At 38.8% G+C, this 25,020-nt stretch overlaps 1 protein-coding gene across 4 annotated transcripts in view; it reads left to right on the top strand.

Moving 5' to 3' along the window:
* LOC127409611 (DNA (cytosine-5)-methyltransferase 3A-like) overlaps positions 1–25,020 on the top strand; it is a 70,199-nt gene that overhangs the window by 35,518 nt on the left and 9,661 nt on the right. For 3 of the 4 annotated variants that reach the window (XM_051644293.1, XM_051644292.1, XM_051644295.1), the window contains 14 exons: positions 2,725–2,881; positions 3,545–3,694; positions 3,823–3,867; positions 5,059–5,138; positions 5,247–5,359; positions 10,663–10,846; positions 13,259–13,343; positions 13,442–13,587; positions 13,682–13,772; positions 13,989–14,137; positions 14,765–14,850; positions 14,936–15,005; positions 16,998–17,116; positions 20,019–22,382. In XM_051644293.1, coding sequence (XP_051500253.1) covers positions 2,725–2,881; positions 3,545–3,694; positions 3,823–3,867; positions 5,059–5,138; positions 5,247–5,359; positions 10,663–10,846; positions 13,259–13,343; positions 13,442–13,587; positions 13,682–13,772; positions 13,989–14,137; positions 14,765–14,850; positions 14,936–15,005; positions 16,998–17,116; positions 20,019–20,154 — 1,611 coding nt within the window. In that variant the 3' untranslated portion in view covers positions 20,155–22,382. Of the gene's footprint in view, positions 1–2,724; positions 2,882–3,544; positions 3,695–3,822; positions 3,868–5,058; positions 5,139–5,246; positions 5,360–10,662; positions 10,847–13,258; positions 13,344–13,441; positions 13,588–13,681; positions 13,773–13,988; positions 14,138–14,764; positions 14,851–14,935; positions 15,006–16,997; positions 17,117–20,018; positions 22,383–25,020 lie in introns of those variants that run through there. The other variant, XM_051644294.1, reaches the window with a different exon arrangement.

The following is a 25,020-nucleotide window of genomic DNA, read 5'->3' as shown; positions in this document are numbered from 1 at the left end:
TTATATTTTAAACTATGATAACTTAAAGAGTGAAATAAACACAAACCATTTTAATATTTATTGCGCAAAAATAATTTCCATCAATTTTTCAAATATTACGACTGTCTCACAGTTGTGGCATAATTTCCACCAAACAGTTTTGACCCTAATAAAGTTTTTCCAAAGTCATTTTACTTTTTAACCAAGTTGACAAAAGTGTCAGTGAAGAGCATGCTTGAGATTTAATATGAGACAAGTGACTTTTTAAGAAAACAAAGCAAAATCAAGGGAAATATCACTTGAGTAAATATTTTTATTGGCCGTCATTTCTAATCAAGCTGTAATTTTGCAAAATTATGCAAATAGTGTAAAAATAGTATTCATTTGTGTATGTAGGATACATAAAATGCTAGCTATGAAATTAGCCTCAGCAGTTTTATTTCAAAAACATTAACAATGTCATTTTCATCAGTGTCATTTCCACCACAGAATTCTATTAAACACATTACAGAATTTGAGGAGTGCTGGACATGACACTGTGGTGGAACTTTTCATGACTTTCAGAAAAAATGAAATGCATTAAATCCCCTGTGATGCATGCACAGTACTGTGCAAAAGTTTTAGGCACTTAAGATGTTTCACAAAAGCATTTGTCTTAAGATGGTTATTTATATCGTCAGCTTTAGTGTATCAATAGGAAATATAAATGTTAGACTCCCAAACATTACTTTTGCAAATAGAAAAGATTAGAATAGAAGAACAGGGAGCCCTGCAACAGATGTCATTGCCCCCACAGAGCCCCCACTGAACATAGAGTCAGTCTGAGATTACATAAAGAGACAGAAGCAATTGAGACAGCCTAAATAGATAGAAGAACTGTGGCGAATTCTCCAAGAAGCTTGAAACATCCTATCTGCCAACAACCAAGAAAAACTGTGTCCAGGTGTATCTAGGAGAATTGGTGCTGTTTTGAAGGCAAAGGTGGTCACACCAAATATTGATTTAGCTTTTTTTTATGTTTACTGGACTTTGTATGACATTAATTGATAAATGAAAACTATTTATGGCATTATTTTTGAAGACATCCTCACTATGCAACATTTTTCACAAGTGCCGAAAACGTTTGCACAGTATTGTAAATACACTGTTGTACATTGCTAGCAGACAAACTGAAAAAATAAGAGAGCCCAGGATAGCTCTAAACAAGCCACCAGTCACAGCGATGAAAGTGACATTGGTTGAATTCTGGGAAATTGTCACTTAAAAGAAATCTCTTTAAAACAAAGGTGGATAATGACCATTAAGGGACACCAGTGTCTGTAATTCAACGTATTAACACATTTATTCTAAACAATGGCCAACAAAACCAAACAATTAAACTATCCAATAAATCAAACAAACACAATTTCCACAGCAAACAGTTACAATGAGTGTAGGTGTGTGTGAGCGGTATATGTGTGAATTTGTGCGTGGGAGAGAGTTCAGTTGCTCTGAAATTAGTGAACTGGAGTGTGCTGGGTCAGGGGTGTTTACATGTACCTGTGAGTGAGGTACTGGCTTGCAGGAGCGCAGAGGAAAAGTCACAAGAAGGAACTGGGCATCAAGGAAGGTGTCTGTAAAGTGGCAGGACACCTTTTCACTCTGCCACACTCCCCGCCCAACAACCCATGGTTGGCAAATACTGAAGATGTCTCACCTGTGGTATTTGGAAGACTTCCCAGGAGTCGTTCCTTTTCTTACATTTTTTCTTTTTGAAGTGTGTTTTCAGTCTGGACGAATTATGTTGAATGAAATGTGGGACAGTGCGGGTTTTCCTGTCAATCTGACACTAACATCCCTTCACATACCTTCTCACATCAGTCCACATTGTTGGCCAAAGTGCAATCTCTGCAAGTCTTTTGAAGGTCTTGTAGACTCCTAAATGGTCACCCGTGGTTTTAGTATGAGAGTGCTGGAGGACCCGTGGAATGAGGCTGCCTGGGATGTGAACCCGATCCATTTGCCGTATCCGGCAATTACTCCCCTGAGAGTTGATCTCCTTGGTATGGCATGGTGGATTATTTTCAGGTTGTGGAGACATGGTGATGGGTTAAGGGGGAGGAATGCAAGTTAAAAGGGAGAGGCCGATGCTTGAGCTTCCCATGCTGGTTGGTTGTTGGGCTGATGGCTGTGTAAATGTAAGGTTTGAAGTTGTGTGTAGTCTTTTTTTTTAGGTGGGTGCTGATGAAGGTACTGTAGAGAGTTCAGTGTGGTTGTGATGTCCCGTTTAAATTCAAACTGTAGCTGCATGACTCTGGAATACAACTCTGACATCAAAGTAGCAGTCACTTTCTTAAGCTCCTCTGTAATCAACTGTTTCATCTTCAACACAAGTTGATCCATCTCTAATTTCAAAGTTGAACGGTTTCCATTCCATTCTTCATGTGGAATTGAATAGGAAGAAACCTTGGCTGCAGACTGGGTAGGAATATGGAGATAAATATGAAGTCCTGAAGGAAATTGTTGGTAGACTGATGGCCAGACTGAAGCCTCATAGTCCGGAACTTCTATTCCCAAAAAAGTGGATTGGGGTGGTAGGCCATCTGCCATGGTCAGTGTTGTGTGTGTTTCTGAATGTAATGTGTATAATTGTATAAAATGTCCTTAAATTCAGTCTAACAACTGACAGGTTTGAAGTATTAAGTGTTCACACAATATACACTTTGTGTGTGTGCATCTTTTCTCATGTTGTGGATATCTTTGCAGACGGCGAGCACCCGTGCTGGTAAACCATTCCCTGTGTGTGTGTCCACGGATGACTCTGAATCTGGGAAGAGTGTGGAACTGCAGACGAGGCAGATGATTGAATGGGCCAGTGCTGGATTCGCCCCCTCTGGAGCCAAAGGCCTGGAGCCACCACCAGGTAACAAAAACTACACAACATATATTATTTATTCATAAACAAACCAAGACTTTATTGGTCAGAGCTGCTCTTGCTCAGTAGATTTAATGAAAATCTCAGTTGTATTTAATTTCAGTATTTCATATTTTTGTCTTGTATTCCAGTAAAAATATTGTATTTATCCTTAAAACATCCTTAAAATAAGACAAATCTAACATAAAATATAAATTACTAAATGTATGCTTTAAACTAGAAAAAAACAGGTAAACTTAACTTTTTTTCTCTCAAAATGAGTCTAATTATTTTACACAATTTTGCTTCTTGAGAAATATATCTTATTTGAAGAATTGTTACATAGACAAGAAAATTTACAAGTAAATTATTTTTTTGTAGAGTAGAACAATAGAAAATAGACACACGTAAATTTTGATCACAGACTTTGGTATCTTGGCTAATCTAAGCACAGTTTGAGACATTGTTGAGATCTTTCCTGAAACTTTAGAGAAGACACATTAGAGATGACAGTTTTTTCATTTGTTTATTAATTTTTATTTGAAAAATCAGAAAAGCCGTATACTGAAAAAAAGTCTTCATTTGTTCTCTTTTTAATGTCATTGCTGCCTAGGAGAAACAATTGAGGTATTAAACAGATCTAATTTGTGATTTTGTCTGCATGTTTCCTAGCTGAGCGGAACCCGTATACTGAGGTGTATCCAGAGATGTGGGTGGAGCCTGAGGCTGCTGCGTACACAGCTCCACCCGCTGCAAAGAAACCCAGGAAGAACAGCGTGGAGAAACCCAAAATCAAAGAGATTATAGATGAAGGAACCAGAGGTATGTCACACATACGCATGCAAATGTAAACTGATATAAACACACACGTTCACAAATAAACTCTCCGCATGAGTCGTTTCCCAAAATAGCAATGATTGTTGACATTGTGGTTTGTGTTTTTTTCTCAGAGAGACTTGTGTATGAGATCAGGCAGAAATGTCGTAATATTGAAGGTGAGTTTGCTTTTGGGCATAACCTTTGACCCCTGGAATTTACTTTTTCTTTTTATAGAAACTCACCTAAACTTTTAAAGAAACCATTAATTACTTAACTGTACGGCTGCAACTAACGATTATTTTGATAATCGATTAATCTAACGATTATTAGAAAGAGTATTCGACTATTCGGCGATTATTGCAACGATTAATCATTAGCTCTTAATCGATTATTCAGCTTGTGCCCTGACTTAAAAGCTTTTATTAAACATGCTTACTAACAATAAAAAGGACAAAATCTTTTAAAAATATCTCTAAATGACATTCACTGAATTAAAGGGAAAAAAATACTATTTATTAAGTTTAATTCAGTAAAGAAATTCACTGCAAAAAAACCATATTGGTAGTGGACAGTGTTTTTGTCTTGTTTTCCATAAATCCTTAAAACAAGACACATTTACCTGAGAAGCAACATATAAGATATTTAGACTTGCTTTAAGAGAATGTATCTTAAATAAAAGTGTATTTTGTAAATGTGTTTTTTCACTTGGTTATACTTCTGCGAGTGCAAAATATACTTATATTTATGATCTATTCTCTAAGGGGCCTGGGTAGCTCAGCGAGTATTGACGCTGGCTACCACCCCTGGAGTCACAAATTCGAATCCAGGGCGTGCTGAGTGACTCCAGCCAGGTCTCCTAAGCAACCAAATTGGCCCAGTTGCTAGGGAGGGTAGTCATATTAAAAATTAGATGAATTTTTTTGCAATTAGTCCATAGTTTGTGTGAATGGTGAACATTTAAATTTGAGTGTAAAATTGCGGGCGGCAGCCCACAAATGCACCAGAGTTTATTAACATACTATTTGTGATATATTATTATTTGAAATGCATACTATATAGTAGATAATATACATATTGGGATGCAGCCTCAAACTGTTTGGAATGGATTACTGTTGGAATACTATCATACATCATACTGTAAATATTACATTATGGGACACCCTGCACAGTATGCTCTGTTACTATACATTTTGGCAACTGTAGAAGGACACTCTACAGGTATTATATGCATACAGAACATTTGCATACCGTGCACATTATCATACATACTGCAGACATTGTATGAGTAGTAGGGTAGCGTGCTATTCCATACATAGCCTGTGTTTCATGAAGCTGTGGCTCTATGTGATGATGTCATTTGTATACAGATGTCTGTATTTCCTGTGGAAGTCTGAACGTATCACTAGAGCACCCTCTTTTTATCGGAGCCATGTGCCAGAGCTGCAAGGTACACACACGAACACACACATTTCTGATTGTCAATCAATGTTGTCAGTGCTGATTACTTCTGAGGTGTTATGTATAATGACTTAGCAAGTGTTTTGTACCTCTGCAGAACTGTTTCCTGGAGTGTGCGTATCAGTACGATGATGACGGTTATCAGTCGTACTGCACCATCTGCTGTGGAGGAAGAGAAGTGCTCATGTGTGGAAACAACAACTGCTGCAGGTATGTGTGTGATGAGGCTACTTTCAAACTGTTGCTTATTAAGCAGTGATATTAATGATGTACTTTCTTCTTTCCTCCTTGAAAGTGTGTTTAGAGGGTTCGCACAAGGTTCTTAAAGTGCTTGAATTTAGCTTTTAGAAATGTATGTACTTGAATACCTGGAAAATTGCCTTGAAAATTAAAACAGGTGTTTTTTAAATGTAACGTGTGTTCATCAAAGACGAGATCCACGCACTCCACTTTCATTGAATAATGTGTCTCTTAATATCCTTTGTGTTCTTTACAGTCAGTTGTTGATCAATAGGTAAAAAGAAACATTAATTCTAATCACACATACAGTAGCACAAATACGTTAAAGCAACTATTCGGCGACTCTGTCGTTAATGTGCACTACACTGAAACACTTCCGTGCGGCGCTCGCTGAACTGCCGCTATTCTTGAAGAATTTTAGTTAAAGTTACTTAAAGTTTTAGCGCTTGATAAACAAACTAATTTAAACTCGGTGTAAATACTTGTAACGGTGTGATTATTTGCACTAGGTATAAATAGTACCTGACACACAGCACGGCTATTTGCACTCCAATAGTCTGGTGGAAACATGTAATTTGCAGATAAACTGTGCCCTTTGTGTCGCTGCAGTGGTCTGGGGTGTAACGATGGTGTTACTGTGCTTTTCTCGTGTGGACGACCCGGGTTCAATTCTGTGTAAAAAAAACATTTGATCCAAGTAAAATTAACCATGGTCGTAATATTGTAGTAACCATGTTTTTTGGCGGAAGCCATAGTTTTAATGCAGTTAACCATGGTGTTACTACAGTAATATGGTGTTAATATAGTAAACATGTTTAATTTTGTGGTTACTTTGATTTTACTACAAAATATTGTGGTGATACCATGCTTACTGTAGTAAAACCATGGTCATTTATTGTAAGGTAAGGTTAGGGGTAGGGGTTGTTGTAGGGTGTCTGTGGGACTATTTTCACATTATTTCAAACAGTGACAGCTTATATCATTATTATACTGTCTATGCAATTTCATGACAATATTAATTGATAGAATGAAGAATATGTAAATTAAAAAAAAAGCTAAAATGTGAGGGCCTGGGTAGCTCAGGGAGTATTGACGCTGACTACCACCCCTGGAGTTGCAAGTTCGAATCCAGGGCCTGCTGAGTGACTCCAGCCAGGTCTCCTAAGCAACCAAATTGGCCCGGTTGTTAGGGAGAGTAGAGTCACATGGGGTAACCTCCACGTGGTCGCGATTAGTGGTTCTCGCTCTCAGTGGGGCACGTGGTACATTGTGCATGGGTCGCGGAGAGTAGCATGAGCCTCCACATGCTGTGAGTCTCCGCGGTGTCGTGCACAACGAGACACGTGTTGAGATGCGCGGATTGACGGTCTCGGAAGCGGAGGCAACTGAGATTTGTCCTCCACCACCTGGATTGAGGTGAGTAACTGCGCCACCACGAGGACCTACCAATTAGTGGGAATTGGGCATTCCAAATTGGGGGAAAAGGGGATAAAATAAAAAAATTTGATTATAATAATGATGACAGAAAAATTATATATACACTACCGGTCAAAAGTTTTGAAACACTTACTCATTCTTTATTATAATTATTTTTCTTCACATTTTAGAATAATAGTAAAGTCATCAAAACTATGGAATAACATAAATGGAACTATGGGAATTATGTTGTGACTAAACAAAATCCAAAATAAATCAAAACTGTGTTATATTTTAGCATCTTCAAAGTAGTCAACCTTTGCCTAGAATTTGCAGATATGTACCAACTTCTTGAGGTATCACCCTGGGATGCTTTTTAAACAGTATTGAAGGAGTTCCCATCTATGTTGGGCACTTATTGGCTGCTTTTCTTTATTATTTGGTCCAAGTCATCAATTTCAAAAACTTTCTATTTTTTTTAAATTACATTTTAATTTTATAATGAAATAAATTAATATGGTGGCACAATGATATTTTTGTCTACAAAACTAATTTCAAACATTTAAGCATACACCTTCAGATCAAAAGATTAAGATTGAAAGAAAGTGTTTCAAAACTTTTGACCGGTAGTGTTTAATTCCACCATCCCCTGCTTACCATCTCCTTTAGAGCAATTGTGTCATGTATTACTAAGAACTAATTATTCAGATAAAATATTTTAATTCTCTACGTTTGATGAATAACAGATAAATTAGATTTTGACATAATTGGGGTTGCCAGATTTCAAGAGAGGCAATCCCCCAATCAGATCTTTACACTTGCACAGTTTGGAAATATTCTGCCAGTGTTATACTTTAGTTGTGCAATCTGACAACCATTAGCGTGTGAGCTCTCTCTCCATTGCGAAAAGGCGCTGATGTTCTGAAAACACCGGCAAAATTAAGGTAATAAAGGTAATGCAACAACACTTTCAAAAGGGCCAACAGTTCAAGCAAATCTTTTGACTTTCTTTAAAAAAGAAGAGAACGGATGGTAAGATATCGCTGTGACTGTTTTAGGAAATTTTCAGTGACTCAAAAACATTAAAATAAACCATATACATATTTTCAAATGAAAATCCCTAAAACACTTTTGTGTGTAGAACAACTTTCTTATCCCACTGTTTAAGCATCATGCATAGAGACAGCACAAACGTCTGTTACTTGTTTGGTTATTGGAGTAGAAAAATTTGCATGTGTGACTGTGAGTGAGCAATCGAGAGAGAAACCTTTTTCATGATCTTGACATAAATTCTTCGTCTTTTTTTATTTTATTTTATTTTTTTTAATTCAGCATAAAATACAATAACAGAGGGTAACAGGTGCATAGTATGGCTATGTATATGCATTATGCTGCGAAGACAGCCCAAATTCACTGTAACATGCCCCAAAGTGGCAGCTCTTTTGCGTGAGAGCTGTTTTGATCGGAGTATCCATACGGTAACCATGCGTTTCCATTGCCGTGTTGTGACCAAAGATGAGCAAACGTTTTCAGTTCATTCATATGGAAGTCACGCTCTCGAGGTGGATTGTGGGATTTCCAGTGGCACGGAGAAAGCATTGAGGGCGGTCGAGAGCATCAAAAATGTTGAAATTCCTCTGCTTTATGCAAATGAGGAATGAAAAACGCCAGGCGGGAGACAATTACTGTGGGCTAACAGCAGTGACATCTGTCATAAACACTTCAACATATGAAGAAAATGCTGCAGTTTCTGCTGAATTCAGTTCTTTAATCACAAATGGACTTACTACATACTGCTCTTACTATTTCTGCCATAGACTGATGTGGCAGAAGCAGTAAAAGTAGTATGGGAAGTATGCGATTGCGAAGACAGCCCACATCTGCTGTAACACACCCCAAAGTGGCAGCTCTCTGGCATTGAGTTTTTCTGCGCCAGTGGAAACGTACGGTAAGCCCAATTCACACCGCCAGCGACATCACGCAAGATGATCCCATTCATTTTCAATGAGAGCACAGCGACTTCCGGCGACACGAGCTGCCCCGGCCGTTGGCGACGGAGATCACCGTGGAGAGCAACAAGAAAATTGAGAAAATGTAAACTTGATGCAAATGACGAGCGACAACCAATGAGGGTGAAGACAGCAGAGCTCACGTCATCTGTCTCCTGGCAGACTGGAGACAAGTGCAGGCAAGACGGAGAAGAAGTTTCAGCGTTGTGAGGGATTTTTACTGTTCTCATATGGATTCTATTCATAGAATGAGACAGAAAGCATATTCTTTATATGCAGCATGGACCAAATGACAGCTGGAAGTCACTGTCATGTGGCCTGTGAGGTATTCATGATGTAATAAAATCTAATGTCCATATTTGGCATTTGGATGTTGTTTACTGAAGCCTGCTAAAGATAAATCAATGGGAGTTTACACAATTGAATTGGTATGTGCGTCTTTATTATGTTTCATTTTCATAACTGTCATTTTGATGTTTTGATATTTTGACACAAATAGAGAAATTACTCTCACTGTAACATAAACATAGTAAAACTGTGGCAAAATATCAAAGTTGGAGTGCACCTTTCTAATGATGTATAGGTTGTCACGATTAAATAAGAACTGTTTGGGGGGCCTGGGTAGCTCAGTGGTAAAATATGCTGGCTACCACCCCTGGAGTTCGCTAGTTGGAATCCCAGGGCGTGCTGAGTGACTCCAGCCAGGTCTCCTAAGCAACCAAATTGGCCCAGGTGCTAGGGAGGGTAGAGTCATATGGGGTCACTTCCTCGTGGTCGCTATAATGTGGTTCGCTCTCGGTGGGGCGCGTGGTGGATTGAGCATAGATGCCGCAGTGGATGGCGGATGGTGGAAGCCTCCACACGCGCTATGTCTCCATGGCAACACGCTCAACAAGCCACGTGATAAGATGCACGGGTTGACGGTCTCGGACACGGAGGCAACTGGGATTCGTCCTCCACCACCCGGATTGAGGCGAATCACTACGCGACCACGAGGACTTAAAAGCGCATTGGGAATTAGGCATTCCAAATTGGGTGAAAAAGAAACTGTTTGGCAATAACATGCATTCATTGAAAATATCGATCGCAAGGCAGTTGGTGATCTATGCGACTATCCATTATGCAGTGTGTATATATATATATATATATATATATATGTACACCGATCAGCCACAACATTAAAACCTCCTGCCTAATATTGTGTAGGTCCCCCTCGTGCCGCCAAAACAGCGCCAACCCGCAGAACCTGAGATTATATTCTTCTCACCACAATTGTACAGAGCGGTTATCTGAGTTACCGTAGACTTTGTCAGTTCGGACCAGTCTGGCCATTCTCTGTTGACCTCTCTCATCAACAGAACTGCCCCTCAATGGATGTTTTTACCATTCTGAGTAAATTCTAGAGACTGTTGTGTTTGAAAATCCTAGAAGATCAGCAGTTACAGAAATACTCAAACCAGCCCGTCTGGCACCAACAATCATGCCATGGTCCAAATCACTGAGATCACATTTTTTTTCCCTATTCTGATGGTTGATGTGAACATTACCTGAAGCTCGTGACCCGTATCTGCATGATTTTATACACTGCACTGCTGCCACATGATTGGCTGATTAGATAATCGCATGGTTGATTGTTGGTGCCAGATGGGCTGGTTTGAGTATTCGCCACTGACAGTTAAGCTACCCTTTTGTAAAATCTATTGTTAACACAAATACTGTACATTCACACCAATGAATACAACCAATACAGCTAGATTTAAATAGCATGGAAACATAGTGATATTCAGCAGTATTTAACTAAATATTATATCATTTTTTTAAAATTATTGTAAAAAATATTGTGTGTAGGTGTTTCTGTGTGGAGTGTGTGGATCTGCTCGTGGGCTCTGGTTCGGCACAGTTAGCGATAAGTGAAGACCCCTGGAACTGTTACATGTGCTGCAGCAAAAACGTGTTCGGCCTCCTGAAACGCAGAGATGACTGGACCTCACGCCTGCAGCTATTCTTCGCCAACAACCATGACCAGGACTTTGTAAGTTCATCTAGTGTGTGTCTAAATGATGCCATTTACATCTGGTATTAAGATCTGTCTCGAAGTGCTTAAAGTGAGCCGTTACTGGCTACGGGCAGTGAAGTGAATAGCAGCTATTCTTGGCTAATAAGACCTGCCGGTACGGTGTCCTGCTCCCCGGAGTCCCCCGGTCAGACGGTGAAATGCTCTTCGGGGACCCCTACCCCTCTGTGTGTCCAACTATACATGACACAATGTGTAATCAAGTAATTGAAGTCGCATGTCACCTCTGAGCAATTCCAGTTGTACTGACGTGACATTTGCAGTCTACACGTGAAACTTCTCATTACCCGTTATCAAACCACTTGTATGTGTAATCATAAACCTCTGCAGATAGAGTCCAGACATCAGACAATTGTATTTATTTATTTTTTCAGTTAAGATCAGGAAATGAACTTGTGTTACAGACGGAACAAAAATCGACATGGAAAAAGGAAAATCTGTTCATCTAAAACGCTTTTAAACATGCAGACTTCGGTATGGGATCAATCAAGGCTGCACGATTGATTGAATCTAGATTAAAATCACAATATGGCCTTGCGTGAAAGATGTGTTTTAAATATATTCTGCATTCAGCGCTTCAGTCAGAGTGAGGGAGCGGTGTGGTGTGTCCGGCAATATCAGTTAATAAATGTTAATCATATTAAAATTCAAATTGAAAAAAGTTTGTCAAAATGATCACTTCCCACATAGCTAGAGATGCAGTAAGCTTGGAGTACGTAACAGATCAAATCAGTAGTTGCCAATCTATCAGGATCATCATGGTAAAAGAAAGAGCAGTGGCTGTTTGATATCCCTTTTTGATATCCATATGATTTTTTATGAAGTGCCCGTAACTGTCACATCCGTAACACATTATTATGAGTATTTCAAGAAAACATGCGCACAACACAAGAGGCCAGTTATGGTCCGATTAAGGTGTATCCTCCTGAGACCATAGCGTGACTGCTGTGTGTGTTTTCCATTTCCCTTTTTCATTTCATTTTTTCAACTAGTAGCACCTAATAAACATGGGAAAAAAATAAATAAATCTAAAGTAAATAGATTTCCTAAAAATGTATGTACACGTATGTGGACAGCGGGACTAAGTTGTGAAATGTTAAATAATGGCATGCAATAGAGAGTCTGATTTTCTTTTTTTTTTTTTTTTTTTTTTATTAAATTGTTTATTATGTTTCCAGGAGTGTTGGTTATTCATCGTTACAGACATTACAGTTGATTTTCTGTAAAGCTGCTTTGGAACAAAGCACAAATAAAAAAACTATACAAAAAAAAAAATTATTTGACTTAATGTGACTTTTATGTTACAATGTTTTTTTATCTACTTTGGCAACAAAATTTCAATGCTCTCTCTTTGCACTGTGAAACCAACAAGTGATAGCCAGTGCTGAAGCATTTTACCAATCAGAAATTAGCATAATTTATTCTGATACAAGTAATGGCCAGCATCGTCCATTCACAGCTCCCTTGCTCCCTATTTAGTGCATGACTTAACCTCCAGTGTGCTGTCTGTCTGCACTGGTCTCAGAACAGTTCGAAATGCACCGTATTTTCATCCTTACTCCATTTAAAGCCTTTGAAAGCAACATTTTTCTCAATTTGAAAATGCACACTAAATATTGGATTTCTAATGAAAACCTTGTTCTGTTGTACACTATAGTGTACACTATAGTGTTTAGATGCATAGTGATTCATGATTAATCAATCAAATTTAAAAAATGGCGTATCGGATGAAACTAGAGACTCTTTAGACTCAAACAGGTTTCACTGTAAAAAAAAAAAATTGATGATTATTCATTGTGTTTCTTAACAGATATAGTTTTGTTGGCGTTTCTCCCAAAGACAAACTCTGCTGTGATCAGCGCCATGTTGTTTTGTCATATGACTCCGTACATCGAATGTTTAACCCTTTACTGGCAGCCCAAAATCTCCTGAACTGAGATCAGCCGGTTTAAATGAAATTAAATTATGCGGTGCATATAGTGAAGCCAAAAAACAACGTCCACATGTGTGTGCGTGGGGTCGCACGAGTTTAAACATGCTGGACAAAGTCAAGGTACAGTTTAGTTTGCATTATCGAGGGCGGATATTGGACCAGTGCGATTTCAGTTTAACATTTTGAAAAGACAAATTATTGCTTTAGTGTGACTGAAATCGAACTTTTAAAGTGCATATAAACATACTGATTCACATGTGCGAATGGGATAAAATTTGTTGTCAATGTGAGCAAAACTATCACACACAACGGATAACAATCCGATTCATCCAGATGCAAAAAGTGACCAAGCGTAAATGCTGATATTATTCAGTTCTTTGAAAGCATTTGAGCAGTATCTGTCCTAATCTGTTTTTCTTTCTTAATCTCCCTCTCAGGAGCCTCCAAAGTTGTATGCACCAGTAGCAGCAGAGAAGAGACAGCCAATCAGAGTGCTCTCTTTATTTGATGGCATCGCTACAGGTGAGATCACATCTGTCGACCTGTTACTGCACAGGTGTGTGTGAAAGCAGAGGTGTTGCTTGTGTTTGAACACTGATAATAATCCATGTGTGTCTCAGGGCTGCTGGTGTTGAAGGATCTGGGTATACAGGTGAAGCGCTATGTTGCGTCAGAGGTGTGTGAAGACTCCATCACAGTCGGGATGGTACGACACCAGGGACGAATCACATATGTGGGGGATGTCAGGAATGTCACACGCAAACATGTGAGTGTGTGTCTCTCTATCGCTCTCACTCTGTTCTCTTGAGCACACTTTTAATATCCCTTTCTCCTGTTTGTTTTGTGTGATTTCTCTGTAGATTCAAGAGTGGGGGCCGTTTGATCTTGTGATTGGTGGAAGCCCCTGTAACGATCTGTCGATCGTCAACCCGGCCAGGAAAGGCCTTTATGGTACAACACCTGCTTTAGTTCTTTTTTAGTAAATGAAATCATTTTATCTCATACAGATGGGAAAATAAAGTGGCTGGAGTAGCTTTGCAGTGCGACAAAAATAGAAATGGGTTATCTGCCAACAGCTTTCAGTTCCAGTGTAGGCAGTTTTCACCTGTTTGAGTGTAGCGATACATACATGTGTTCTCATATGTTTTGTCTTTGTGTGTTGTACAGAGGGCACAGGTCGTCTGTTTTTTGAGTTTTACCGGCTGCTTCATGAAGCTCGGCCCAAAGACGGAGATGACAGACCGTTCTTCTGGCTGTTTGAAAATGTTGTTGCTATGGGAGTCAGTGACAAAAGAGACATTTCACGCTTTCTGGAGGTGTGGGCACAATTAAACATACAAAATCACACTTAAACACCCGACAATAAACACAGAAACCCATTTGTATATTTTTCTTTACATCTATTTATTTAAATACATAATGTTCAAAGTGAATCATATGTGTATTCATCAGTGATGCCCTCTTGTGGTTGTATATATATAACACAGTCTGTATTCTGGGTTCTGTATACTGTATACAGCATTTGTGGCATAATGTTGATTACCACAAAAAATTATTTGGACTCGTCCCTCTTTTTCTTAAAAAAAAATAGCATGCACACAAACCCAGATTTGTGCTTTTTTAAAGAAAAGGAGGGATGAGTCAAAATATTTTTGGTTGTAATCAGTGTTATGCTACATGCTCCACTTACGTTCAACAACCAGAAAGCGTCCAGATACTTTTTAGTCTTCATTTCGAACAATGTATCTATTATTTTGTGAAGTGTTTTGTTTGAAAAGTGTGCTTGTGCTTTCTTTTTTCTTAAATGACACTTGGTTTGATATTTTATTATCTAATGCAATGACATTCAGACAGTTTTAAGTGTGACTTAAGTGTCCCAATACTTTCGGAGCCACTGTATTTATTTACAGATTTACATTCACTGTTTCTATGTGTGCGTTCAGTGTAATCCAGTTATGATTGATGCTAAGGAAGTGTCTGCTGCACACAGAGCTCGATACTTCTGGGGCAACTTACCTGGAATGAACAGGTACAACTGCAGATGAAATCCTCAATATTGCACCAATTGACCTTAATTTACAAATTAAGAAACAAACTATCTTTCTCTCTCTCAGGCCGCTGACTGCCATGGCAAATGATAAGCTTGATTTACAAGACTGTCTGGAACATGGACGCACAGCCAAGGTGTGTTCATGTGGATTTACTCAACATAGCTAAATATTATGTCCTCAGAGTATAGCTATGTCCATGAAAAAATCTGTACTCATTACTTTGCAGATGGAGAGAACTTCTGGTCACAAAGTCTATAAAAAAATATTCGCCAATTCCGCCATTCACGTACATTGCCGAGCGATTATTTGAAGTGCTTTTTTTCCCCATTATGTTCTGATATTGAGGTATCATGAATTTCAGATATACCCACACGTAAACAGAGCTTTACAGCTTTACATGTCACTCAGATGGTCTCATTCTTAGTCAGAATAATCTACAATGTGGACTAGGGATGCACCAATATGAATATTTTTTGCCGATACTGATAACAATTTCAACCAAAAGCCTATAGGCTGATAACGATATTTTTCCAATTTCCTTATTTTGTCATCAGATCTTTGTTTTACTTAGGAATTATGCTTTAAAAATGCACAAATGTGGAACAAACGCTTTTTCTCACATTTCTAACTATAAAAAATTTCCATTGAACATGGATCTGTTGAACACATGACAGGCCAAACTATTAAAGAGCCACAATGAAATATAAATAGAAAAAAAGGAGGAAAAAAATATTTAAAGAATAACTAATTGCATGATGATTGATATAAAAAAGGTTATTTTGTACTTCTAAAACATTTTTGCATTTTTGTGTAAAACTCGTAATACTAAAAAATCCAAATTATAACAACAATCTCATCTATACCTCCCAGGGGACTACTGCTTAACTCAATTCTCAACTCTAGTTTTATTCAGATGGAATGATTTTTTTAGTGTACAACCTGCATTATGATCCTTCTATTCAGTAATTTGTTTTCCAGCAAGACATGCAATCATGTGCTGACTCACATTTATATTGTTGTTCTTGGCAAATACCTTTAACAAATACTTACAGGTAGTTAAAAAGAATAGTTCACCTGCGGGCCTGGGTAGTTCAGTGGTAAAAGACGCTGGCTACCACCCCTGGAATTCGCTAGTTTGAAACCCAGGGTGTGCTGAGTGACTCCAGCCAGGTCTCCTAAGCAACCAAATTGGCCCGGTTGCTAGGGAGGGTAGAGTCACATGGGGTAACCTCCTCGTGGTCGTTATAATGTGGTTCGTTCTCGGTGGGGCGCGTGGTGAGTTGGGCACGGATGCCGCGGTGAATGGCGTGAAGCCTCCACACGTGCTATGTCTCCGTGGCAACACGCTCAACAAGCCACGTGATAAGATGCGCGGGTTGATGGTCTCAGATGCGGAGGCAACTGGGATTCATCCTCCACCAGCCAGACTGAGGCGAATCACTACATGACCACGAGGACTTAAAGCGCATTGGGAATTGGGCAGTCCAAATTGGGTGAAAAAAAAAAAAAGAGTTCACCCAAAAATGAAAATTCTGTCATGATTACTCAACCATATGACATTCCAAGCCCATAGACATTTCTCTCTTCTGTGAAACACAAAAGGAGATGTTAGGCTGAATGTTAGTTAGTCCCAGTCACCATTCACTTCCATTTATCTTTTTCCATTCAATGAAAGTGAATGGTGGCTGAGACTAACAGTTTGCCTAACATCTCCTTTTAAGTTCCACGGCATGTGGGTTAGCAAAAACATTAAGGTAAGTGATGACAGAGTTTTCATTTTGGGATCAACTAATCAGTAATAGTAATTAAATAATAAATAGTGGCAGTAATATTATTATTATTATTATTATTAATTTTTACTATTGAGAAATGTATGATATTCTGTTTTTTATGATGTTTTATATGCATTTTTGTATTTTTTAAGTGTTTGAAGGATTTTTCACACGGCATCCCTGATCTCGCCAGATGGCACGCTGGTTGGGAAACGCTGGTATAATGGACAATGGATAATTCCATCCAGACCGCTAGAGAGTGCCACTTGCTCACACAGTGCTAACTCAAGCGCTGAACGCAGACTATATTTTAAAACCTAACCTTGATTCACTTGTTTGACACTGTTTTTCAGTTTGGCAAAGTGCGAACCATCACGACTCGCTCAAACTCCATAAAGCAGGGCAAAGACCAGCATTACCCCGTCTACATGAACAACAAAGAGGATATCTTGTGGTGCACAGAGATGGAGAGGTGAGCAATGTCATATCGAGACCTGTTCTTCTAATGTTTGTTTTTTGTTTTTTTTCCCTCTGTTTTTTATTTTTTTTTAATGTATTTTCTATTGAAATAGGAGGTTGGGCCGGAACATACTGAAGGGCTCATCTCTTTTCTTAATTAGCCATTTGGCTTTAGTTTACACTACAGCTGTAAACAATGATTTGTTACTTGCTATTACTAGACAAAGGCAGGTGATATTTGCTAGAGGTGACAAAGCGCAGCAGTCGGTTAATCCCATTCATTTTCTCCATAGGCAAAAACATTTTAAATGATAACTTATAAACACTTAAAAACAGACCCACTGTGAGCCCTGAGGATGTTAATCAAGCATTTATGTTTCTGTTGAAGCCATCAGTCCCTGTTATTTCATCCTCATTTTTTAATTTTTTTTATTGTGTTTACCTGTGGAATTTCTGGTGAAGAACTACACTATCCATGATCCTGAAGAGAAAGATCCACCAATCAGAGAATCGCGGTGAACAAAATGCGCCAAAAAAGCTCTGCAGTGACCGCCCACTTCTACGACGTACTGTGAGAGATGCAAGCGGGTCGCACTCCTAACCCTAACTATTATATATTTGAATATTTTGTAATAAAATCTAAAATATTTTTCAACACTTGTAATCAACAAATTTAAATCATATATTTTTCCATAGTTTTTCATTCGATTACATCATTCGTAATGCTTCATGGAATTGTAGTTCATTCCCTCGAGAAAACCTTAATTGTCTTATACCTTTGTCTTTTTGTCAGATTTTCCAATACTTTTTTGCTTCAAATCAGTGTTTGTAATGTTGTGATTCACCTCGTGTAACCGGTCCTGCTCGACCCGCTCCGTGCGGGATTCGAATCGGCGTCAGCCGGCATGGGAGGCAGGCGTGGTAACGAGGAAGCTAAAGGCTACAACCCCTAGCATCAGTCGCTAGTGCGCCTCTTGAGGCCAGGGGAGTGAGGTTTACACACTGCACAGCTACCTACCAGCTAGCTCCCATTACACTCACTCCCCTAAATCTTACTCCCATCCGGATCATGGCACCAATGTAACCGGTCCTGCTTGACCCGCTCCGAGCAGGATTTGAATTGCCGTCTGCCAGCATGGGAGGCAGGCGCTCTTACAAGGAAGCTAAAGGCTACAGCCTCTAATGCCAGTCGCTAGTGTGCCTCTTGAGGCCAGGGGAGTGAGGTTTACACACTGCAAAGTTACCTACCAACTGGCTCCCGTTACACTCGCATCTCCTGGTTGGTTTGGTTCAGGACTTAAAAAATTTTATGAAATCCCAATGGAAAAAATGAATGGGAAAAACACTTCTGAAAACAACATGGCTGGAAAGTGTGTGTGCACTGTTGCGCTCTATTGGCATTTTATTATATAAAAATTTGGATATGCTCCTTGAGTGTAAGGTGAGCCATTACAATTTTTGGTCTGTTTTCCCAGACAACTGTAAATTTAAAATTTTGTTTAACTGCTAAAAGATTAATTTGTCAACTTTTAGGAGTAAACAAGCATATAGAGTTGAAGTCAGAAGTTTACATGCACTTAGGTTGAAATCATTAAAACATTAACCACTCCACAGATTTCATATTAGCAAACTATAGCAATTTCCAAATGCCTGAAAGTACCACGTTCATTTGTACAAACAATAGAACTCAAGTATAAACACCATGGGACCACGCAGCCATCATACCGCTCAGGAACGAGATGCACTCTGTCTCCTAGAGATGAATGTAGTTTGGTGCGAAAAGTGCAAATAAATCCCAGAACAACAGCAAATGTCCTTGTGAAGATGCTGGAGGAAACAGGTAGACAAGTATCTATATCCACAGTAAAACAAGTTCTATATCGACATAAACTTGAAAGGCTGCTCAGCAAGGAAGAAGCCACTGCTCCAAAACTGCCATTAAAAAGCCAGACTACAGTTTGCAAGTGCACATGGGGACAAAGATCTTACTTTTTGTAGAAATGTCCTCGGGTCTAATGAAACAAATATTTAACTGTTTGGCCATAATGACCATTGTAATATTTGGAGGAAAAAGTGTGAGGCTTGCAAGCCAAAGAACACCATCCCAACCGTGAAGCATAGGGGTGGCAGCATCATGTTGTGGGGTGCTTTGCTGCAGGAGGGACTGGTGCACTTCACAAAATAGATGCAGTCACAAGGAAGGAAAATTATGTGGATATATTGAAGCAACATCTCAAGACATCAGCCAGGAAGTTAAAGCTCTGTCACAAATGTGTCTTCCAAATGGACAATGACCCCAATCATACCTCCAAAGTTGTGGCAAAGTGGCTTAAGGACAACAAAGTCAAGGTATTGGAGTGGCCATCACAAAGCTCTGACCTCAATCCGATAGTAAATGTGTGGGCAGAACTGAAAAAGCGTGTGCGAGCAAGGAGGCCTACAAACCTGACTCGGTTGCACCAGTTCTGTCTGGAGGAATGGGCCAAAATTAACTTAATGCGAGAAGCTTGTGGAAGGCTACCCAAAATGTTTGACGCAAGTTAAACAATTTAAAGGCAATGCTACCAAAAAGTCAAAGTGTATTGTAACTTCTGACTCACTGGGAATGTGATGAAAGAAATAAAAGCTGAAATAAATCATTCTCTCTACTATTATTCTGACATTTCACATTCTTAAAATAAAGTAGTGATCCTAACTGACCTAAGACAGGGAATGTTTTCTATGATTAAATGTCAGGAATTGTGAAAAACTGAGTTTAAATGTATTTGTCTAAGGTGTATATAAACTTCTGACTTCAGCTCTAGATATTCTCAAAGCTAACAGACGTGGACTAATTTTGATTTCATGCGGTCTGCAAAGAAGACTCAGTTGTGAAAATCTCCTTAAATCCTCTGCTGTGTATTTGTGTGTTCTAGAGTTTTCGGCTTTCCCGTCCATTACACTGACGTGTCTAACATGAGTCGTCTCGCCAGGCAAAGGCTTCTGGGAAGGTCGTGGAGCGTGCCTGTCATTCGCCACCTCTTTGCTCCGCTGAAAGAATACTTTGCCTGAGTCTGAAACTCCGCCCACCAAATGCCATGATGTCCCTCCCCTTCCTTATTTGCATATCCAATAAGCTCCACCTTCTTGTGTTCATGTTGCTGGTGGCCTGTAAATGGCTGGTGCTATTCTGATATTAACCCACTAGACAGCCATACTTTAGCTATTTATTTACAAACATAACTGAGTCCACAATTTTATCTTATTTTATCTTTTTTTTTGTACTTTATTGTCCGTTGTTTTAGTTTGTTGTCATGTTCCAGCTGTGACGACTCTTTCTCTCTCACAAAACTGATCGAGACAAAATGTGTGTGTGTTTGCAAGTGTACGTTTGTCCATGCGCTGATATATATAGAGCACAAATCACTAGTTAGGCTTACTCACCGACCCTTTAATTTAATGATACCCTGTGCCCTAAGCAGGTATGATCCGACAGTTGTCGAACGTCAAGTCATTTTTCTGTCCTCAATGAAATCGCAATGCTGCCATGAAAGCGTTAAAATCACTACCAATCAGAATATATTCAATGTTTAACCCTCAGAGACCCAAGCATTGAAATTGATGCTGTTTTTATCATTTTTGTGACTAACAAGCTGTGACAGTATATATGATTTTTTTTTTCCTGCCAAAACTGTTATATGTTGTTATACAGTTCAGGGTGTCAGCTGTTGTTATGTGTAGTTTTTACTCATATTTAATGACAATTAGATACTATTTAATTCTGCTACGCTGGGTCTCTGAGGGATTATCATAAATACGAGTTTCCTACTCGGAACAACCCCTCGAATCGTAATTACAACTTGGAAACTCAGAGATGATTTTGATACCCTGATTTCCATGTTAGGAGGAGACGTAAATTTTCAACCTGGCGGAGGAGAGTACAGTTTCTGTAGTGAATGATGTTTTATTCATTTTTCTAAATACAGCTAATTGTTAGCGCTTGCTGTTTCGGCCATATACATTTATGTATATTAGTACCCATTTGATGCATGTTGTACATTTTAAACCGAGAAAATCGCATGTATTTGACCAAAATTCCATTATCGTTAGCAAGCTGACTGAGTAACATGTATCACGGTGTCAAAATAAGAGTTCCCCAAGAAATATACAAGAATGAAGCTGGAGTCCTCCATGTTTTGTGTTCTTTCCAACAGCATAGCACTTAAACGCGATGTACTCGTAATTATGACTGTAGAAGTGGGAAGTAGGATAATTCCGACAGCACATAAAGGCAGCACTAATTTCTGGGTCATATTTCATCCCAAAATCAAAAGGAAAAAAAAAGAAATGTTGTTTTTCATAAAAGACAATGAAGCATTTTTAAGGACCATTAATACATTTTCATGACATTTAAGCACATATACCCCTAAATTCTCAATAATGCTCTCCAAAAATGAACTGATTGAAACAAAAACAAAAAAATTATTTTAAGTATTACATACTTTGAGGATTTTTAAACCAAAAAAACGTATACAGTAGTTTATTGCCATAGAATTAATGGTCCTAAAAAAATTTCTTGGTGCAAAACATACATAATTTTTTTTTTTTTTTTGGTGTGAAATATGATCTCAGCATATTTTTGCTAGATTCACCCATACAGCTATGTGAAATGGGATTTTGGACCAGTGAGAGTTCACTGTGGGTGGAGCTACGAACAGCTAAACATCATGAGGAGATCACGACTAGTTAGGACATAAATTGGGTGCGATTTGTCGTTTGATGCCTTAACGTGTCATTCCTGGTTAGGACATGGTATAAGTGTCTGGCACATTAATTTTCACACATAAACACACATACACACACACTTCCTGTGAGAGAGAAGCTGTGCTTGAAGAATCAACATTACACTGTTTACAGATGATTTTACGGTACTACTAAACTACAGTTACTATTCATTCACAACTCGACTAACTTGACTATGGTGCTCTCTCTATAGATATATAGATATATTTCTCTCTCTCTCTCTTAGCAATACCAACGCAATGCACAGCCACTTATGAGGCCTTTCTGCTGGGAGCCTATAGGGCACATACATTGAGAGAGCTGTATTACACACTCATACACATCTTCTCACGCTGGAAACTTAAAGGGGTAGTTAACACAAATGTACTCTCATGTTCCATTCACGATCCTCCTCTTCCTGTAAGTTTATGTTTGCTGTCGTCTTGATGCAATATTGATGCATCAAACAGATGCCAAATTCAAACCTTCCACATACACCGATCAGCCACAACATTAAAACCACCTGCCTAATATTGTGTAGGTCCCCCTCGTGCCGCCAAAACAGCTCAGAATGCTATTCTGAGATGCAGGTTGGTGCTGTTTTGGTGGCACAAGGGGGACCTACACAATATTAGGCAGGTGGTTTTAATGTTGAAGCTGATCGGTGTATAGATACGGCTGGATTTATTTACATAGGATTCTACAAGATCTTGTTTTTTTGGAATACTTATCCAGATACCACCACTTTTACTGTACTTCAGCATGTGTGTGTGTGTGTTCAGTAAGGTATCAGGGATGTTGTTGCATGTTTCTACTGTTGGTGCGTTAACAAGATGGTGCCGCAGATATTCCATGGTGCAGCCTCATGGTGCTTTGTTCTCTTTCCCACTCTCGCCTAAATTGCGTTCGGTTCAGTTTGGCTATGTTCACACTGCAGTTCATTGTGCCCCAAATCTGATGTGGATGACATTGAGCTTGTTTACACAGACAACAGAGAGCAGTTTGTTGCGAAAAGCTGCTTAAGACACATAAGTTGCGTACTCTTTACAGCCATGTACTTGGGGCTCAGTCAGTAAGCAGCTTTCTCTGCAGCGACGTAATGACGCTGGTGTAAATCACGAACATGGGATCTGATGATGACTTTGCCATTTTTTGTTCTCTGTTGCTTCACTTTATTTTCAGATGTCCCACAGTTGCTGCTGTGTTTGTTTCCTTAGCTTTCCATGGCAGTTGTAATAGTTGGGTTTCCCTCTTACTTCATACTCTGGGGTTCCCCCGGTGCACTTGAGCGCATGCGCACTCTTTAAAAACTATAAGAATGGCGCTAACATGTTTACATGGCCACTTACCTTCCCGGGAGAAACTGAGGTGTGTTAAACCACTTTATCTTAATACGTATCTAATATGGCCACATATTTTTGTAAAAACCTCACAAAAAAAATTATTTGAGCAGAAAATCGGATTTTGTCACTTTGAATTGCAGTGTGAATGTTGTGAGTTTTCGCTCTCGCTGAACTGTGAATAAGGATCAGATCGTTGTGCTTCTCACTCGGGATTCTGGGAAAGTGGCCCATCTGTGTCTTGTCATAAAAGCTGGTCACGTGGTGCTCCCAGAATTCCACACTTCTTCGGTGGGCGTGATCTTATGAAATTTCTGTGGCTGTGGCGACATTTTTGCAAAATGGCATTGTGTTTCATTACGCATATCACGGCAGTTCCGAGGTGAAATGTCCACTGTGTGGCGCTAAAAGCGAGTAAAATTTTCCATCAAACAGGTTTTTAAGGTTAATTCCTTTACATCGCAAGTGCAATACTCTATTAGTTAAGCTACCGTGCAATTTGGTCATGCTTGAACAAGCTTGTAAATGTTGTTGGTTTTGTAATGCAAGCAGGTCATCCTTTCAATGTATAACTTTACAAGTCATGTGCTATATTAAAAGTGTTTTGATGTCTTAAGACAGCATTGTGAAAGGAACAGGGCAAAAAGTAGGTGTTTATGAACTGATAATCAGCCGTGTTTTTGTGTCAAAGTGAATAGAAGTCGTCACTGTAGCGCCTCTAATGTTCATTTCACCAGAAAACTGCTTCAGTATGTACAACGAGCCATTTAAAAATTATTTTGCAAAAATGCATATATAGTAATGTGATTCTATGGTTGCTCTTTTGGTGTGATCAGAGTTTTCACACTTGAATTACACACAAACTGGATTACTGTACAACTCTACAATCCATGCTGTTTTATAATCCTGTTTCCTTTCTAAAGTGAACAGGACTCTGGTGCTGACAGAGATGCTCATTCTGTGCTTCGAAATTGAAGATCTTTGTATGAATTTGTTTAATTGTCCCTTTCAAGAGGGAAGAGTTTATACAGACCACATTTAAACCAGAAAACAACCTTTTTTTGGTTTATCTCTAATCAAACAGGCACATTAGTTATATTATTTGAGTGTTGATTACTGCGTTGGAAAATATATGTATTTCATATATGTAATATATGAAAGCAAGTTAACCAGCTCATTACCTGATTTTATTTATGATTACCTGGTTGCAGATTCAGACCTGAATAGTTATATCACAGGTGATTATTTGTTGAAATACGCTTTTGGCCCACAGCTTGTAGTAAACCTTTGCTTTAGCTCATGTTGGAAAAACGTATTTTAGGGAAAACATCCTTCCATATGGACATCTAGGCGTTATCAGATTTTTGTTTGATGGTAATAGTTCACCATTTAAAAAGTCCTTTTCAGTATATTTAACTAATGTTTTTAACTTTAATGTTTTAAATTTAACATGATTTAAAACACTTAATATTTTTTTCTGATTTGAGAAGGCCCACACAGGATCTGCACAAACAGAACAACGCAGGAAGCGAATTCGTACGCAATATTAGATATTTTGGCTTTATTAAACATTCTTTCTGCTACCAGTAAGAGTGTGGTACTATCAGGTTCATTTGGCACATTTTACCATGTTTAAATCCATTTAGTAGAATTCTGCCAATTTTCCCTCCAAATCGTGCAAAAACGATTCTGAAAAAGTCTTACAGACATAATTCTGACCATTTCTGTAGCCAACCGCATGTGCATAATTTGTTTGGATTTGAAGATAATTGTGATGTAATTCATTGCTATTAAAATAAAGGTAACTTTTTTGTCT

The sequence above is a fragment of the Myxocyprinus asiaticus genome, chromosome 19, assembly GCF_019703515.2.
Source record: "Myxocyprinus asiaticus isolate MX2 ecotype Aquarium Trade chromosome 19, UBuf_Myxa_2, whole genome shotgun sequence".
Taxonomy (NCBI): domain Eukaryota; kingdom Metazoa; phylum Chordata; class Actinopteri; order Cypriniformes; family Catostomidae; genus Myxocyprinus; species Myxocyprinus asiaticus.
The sequence above is the reverse complement of the archived record's forward strand: the minus strand, read 5'-3'. Positions and strand labels throughout refer to the sequence as shown.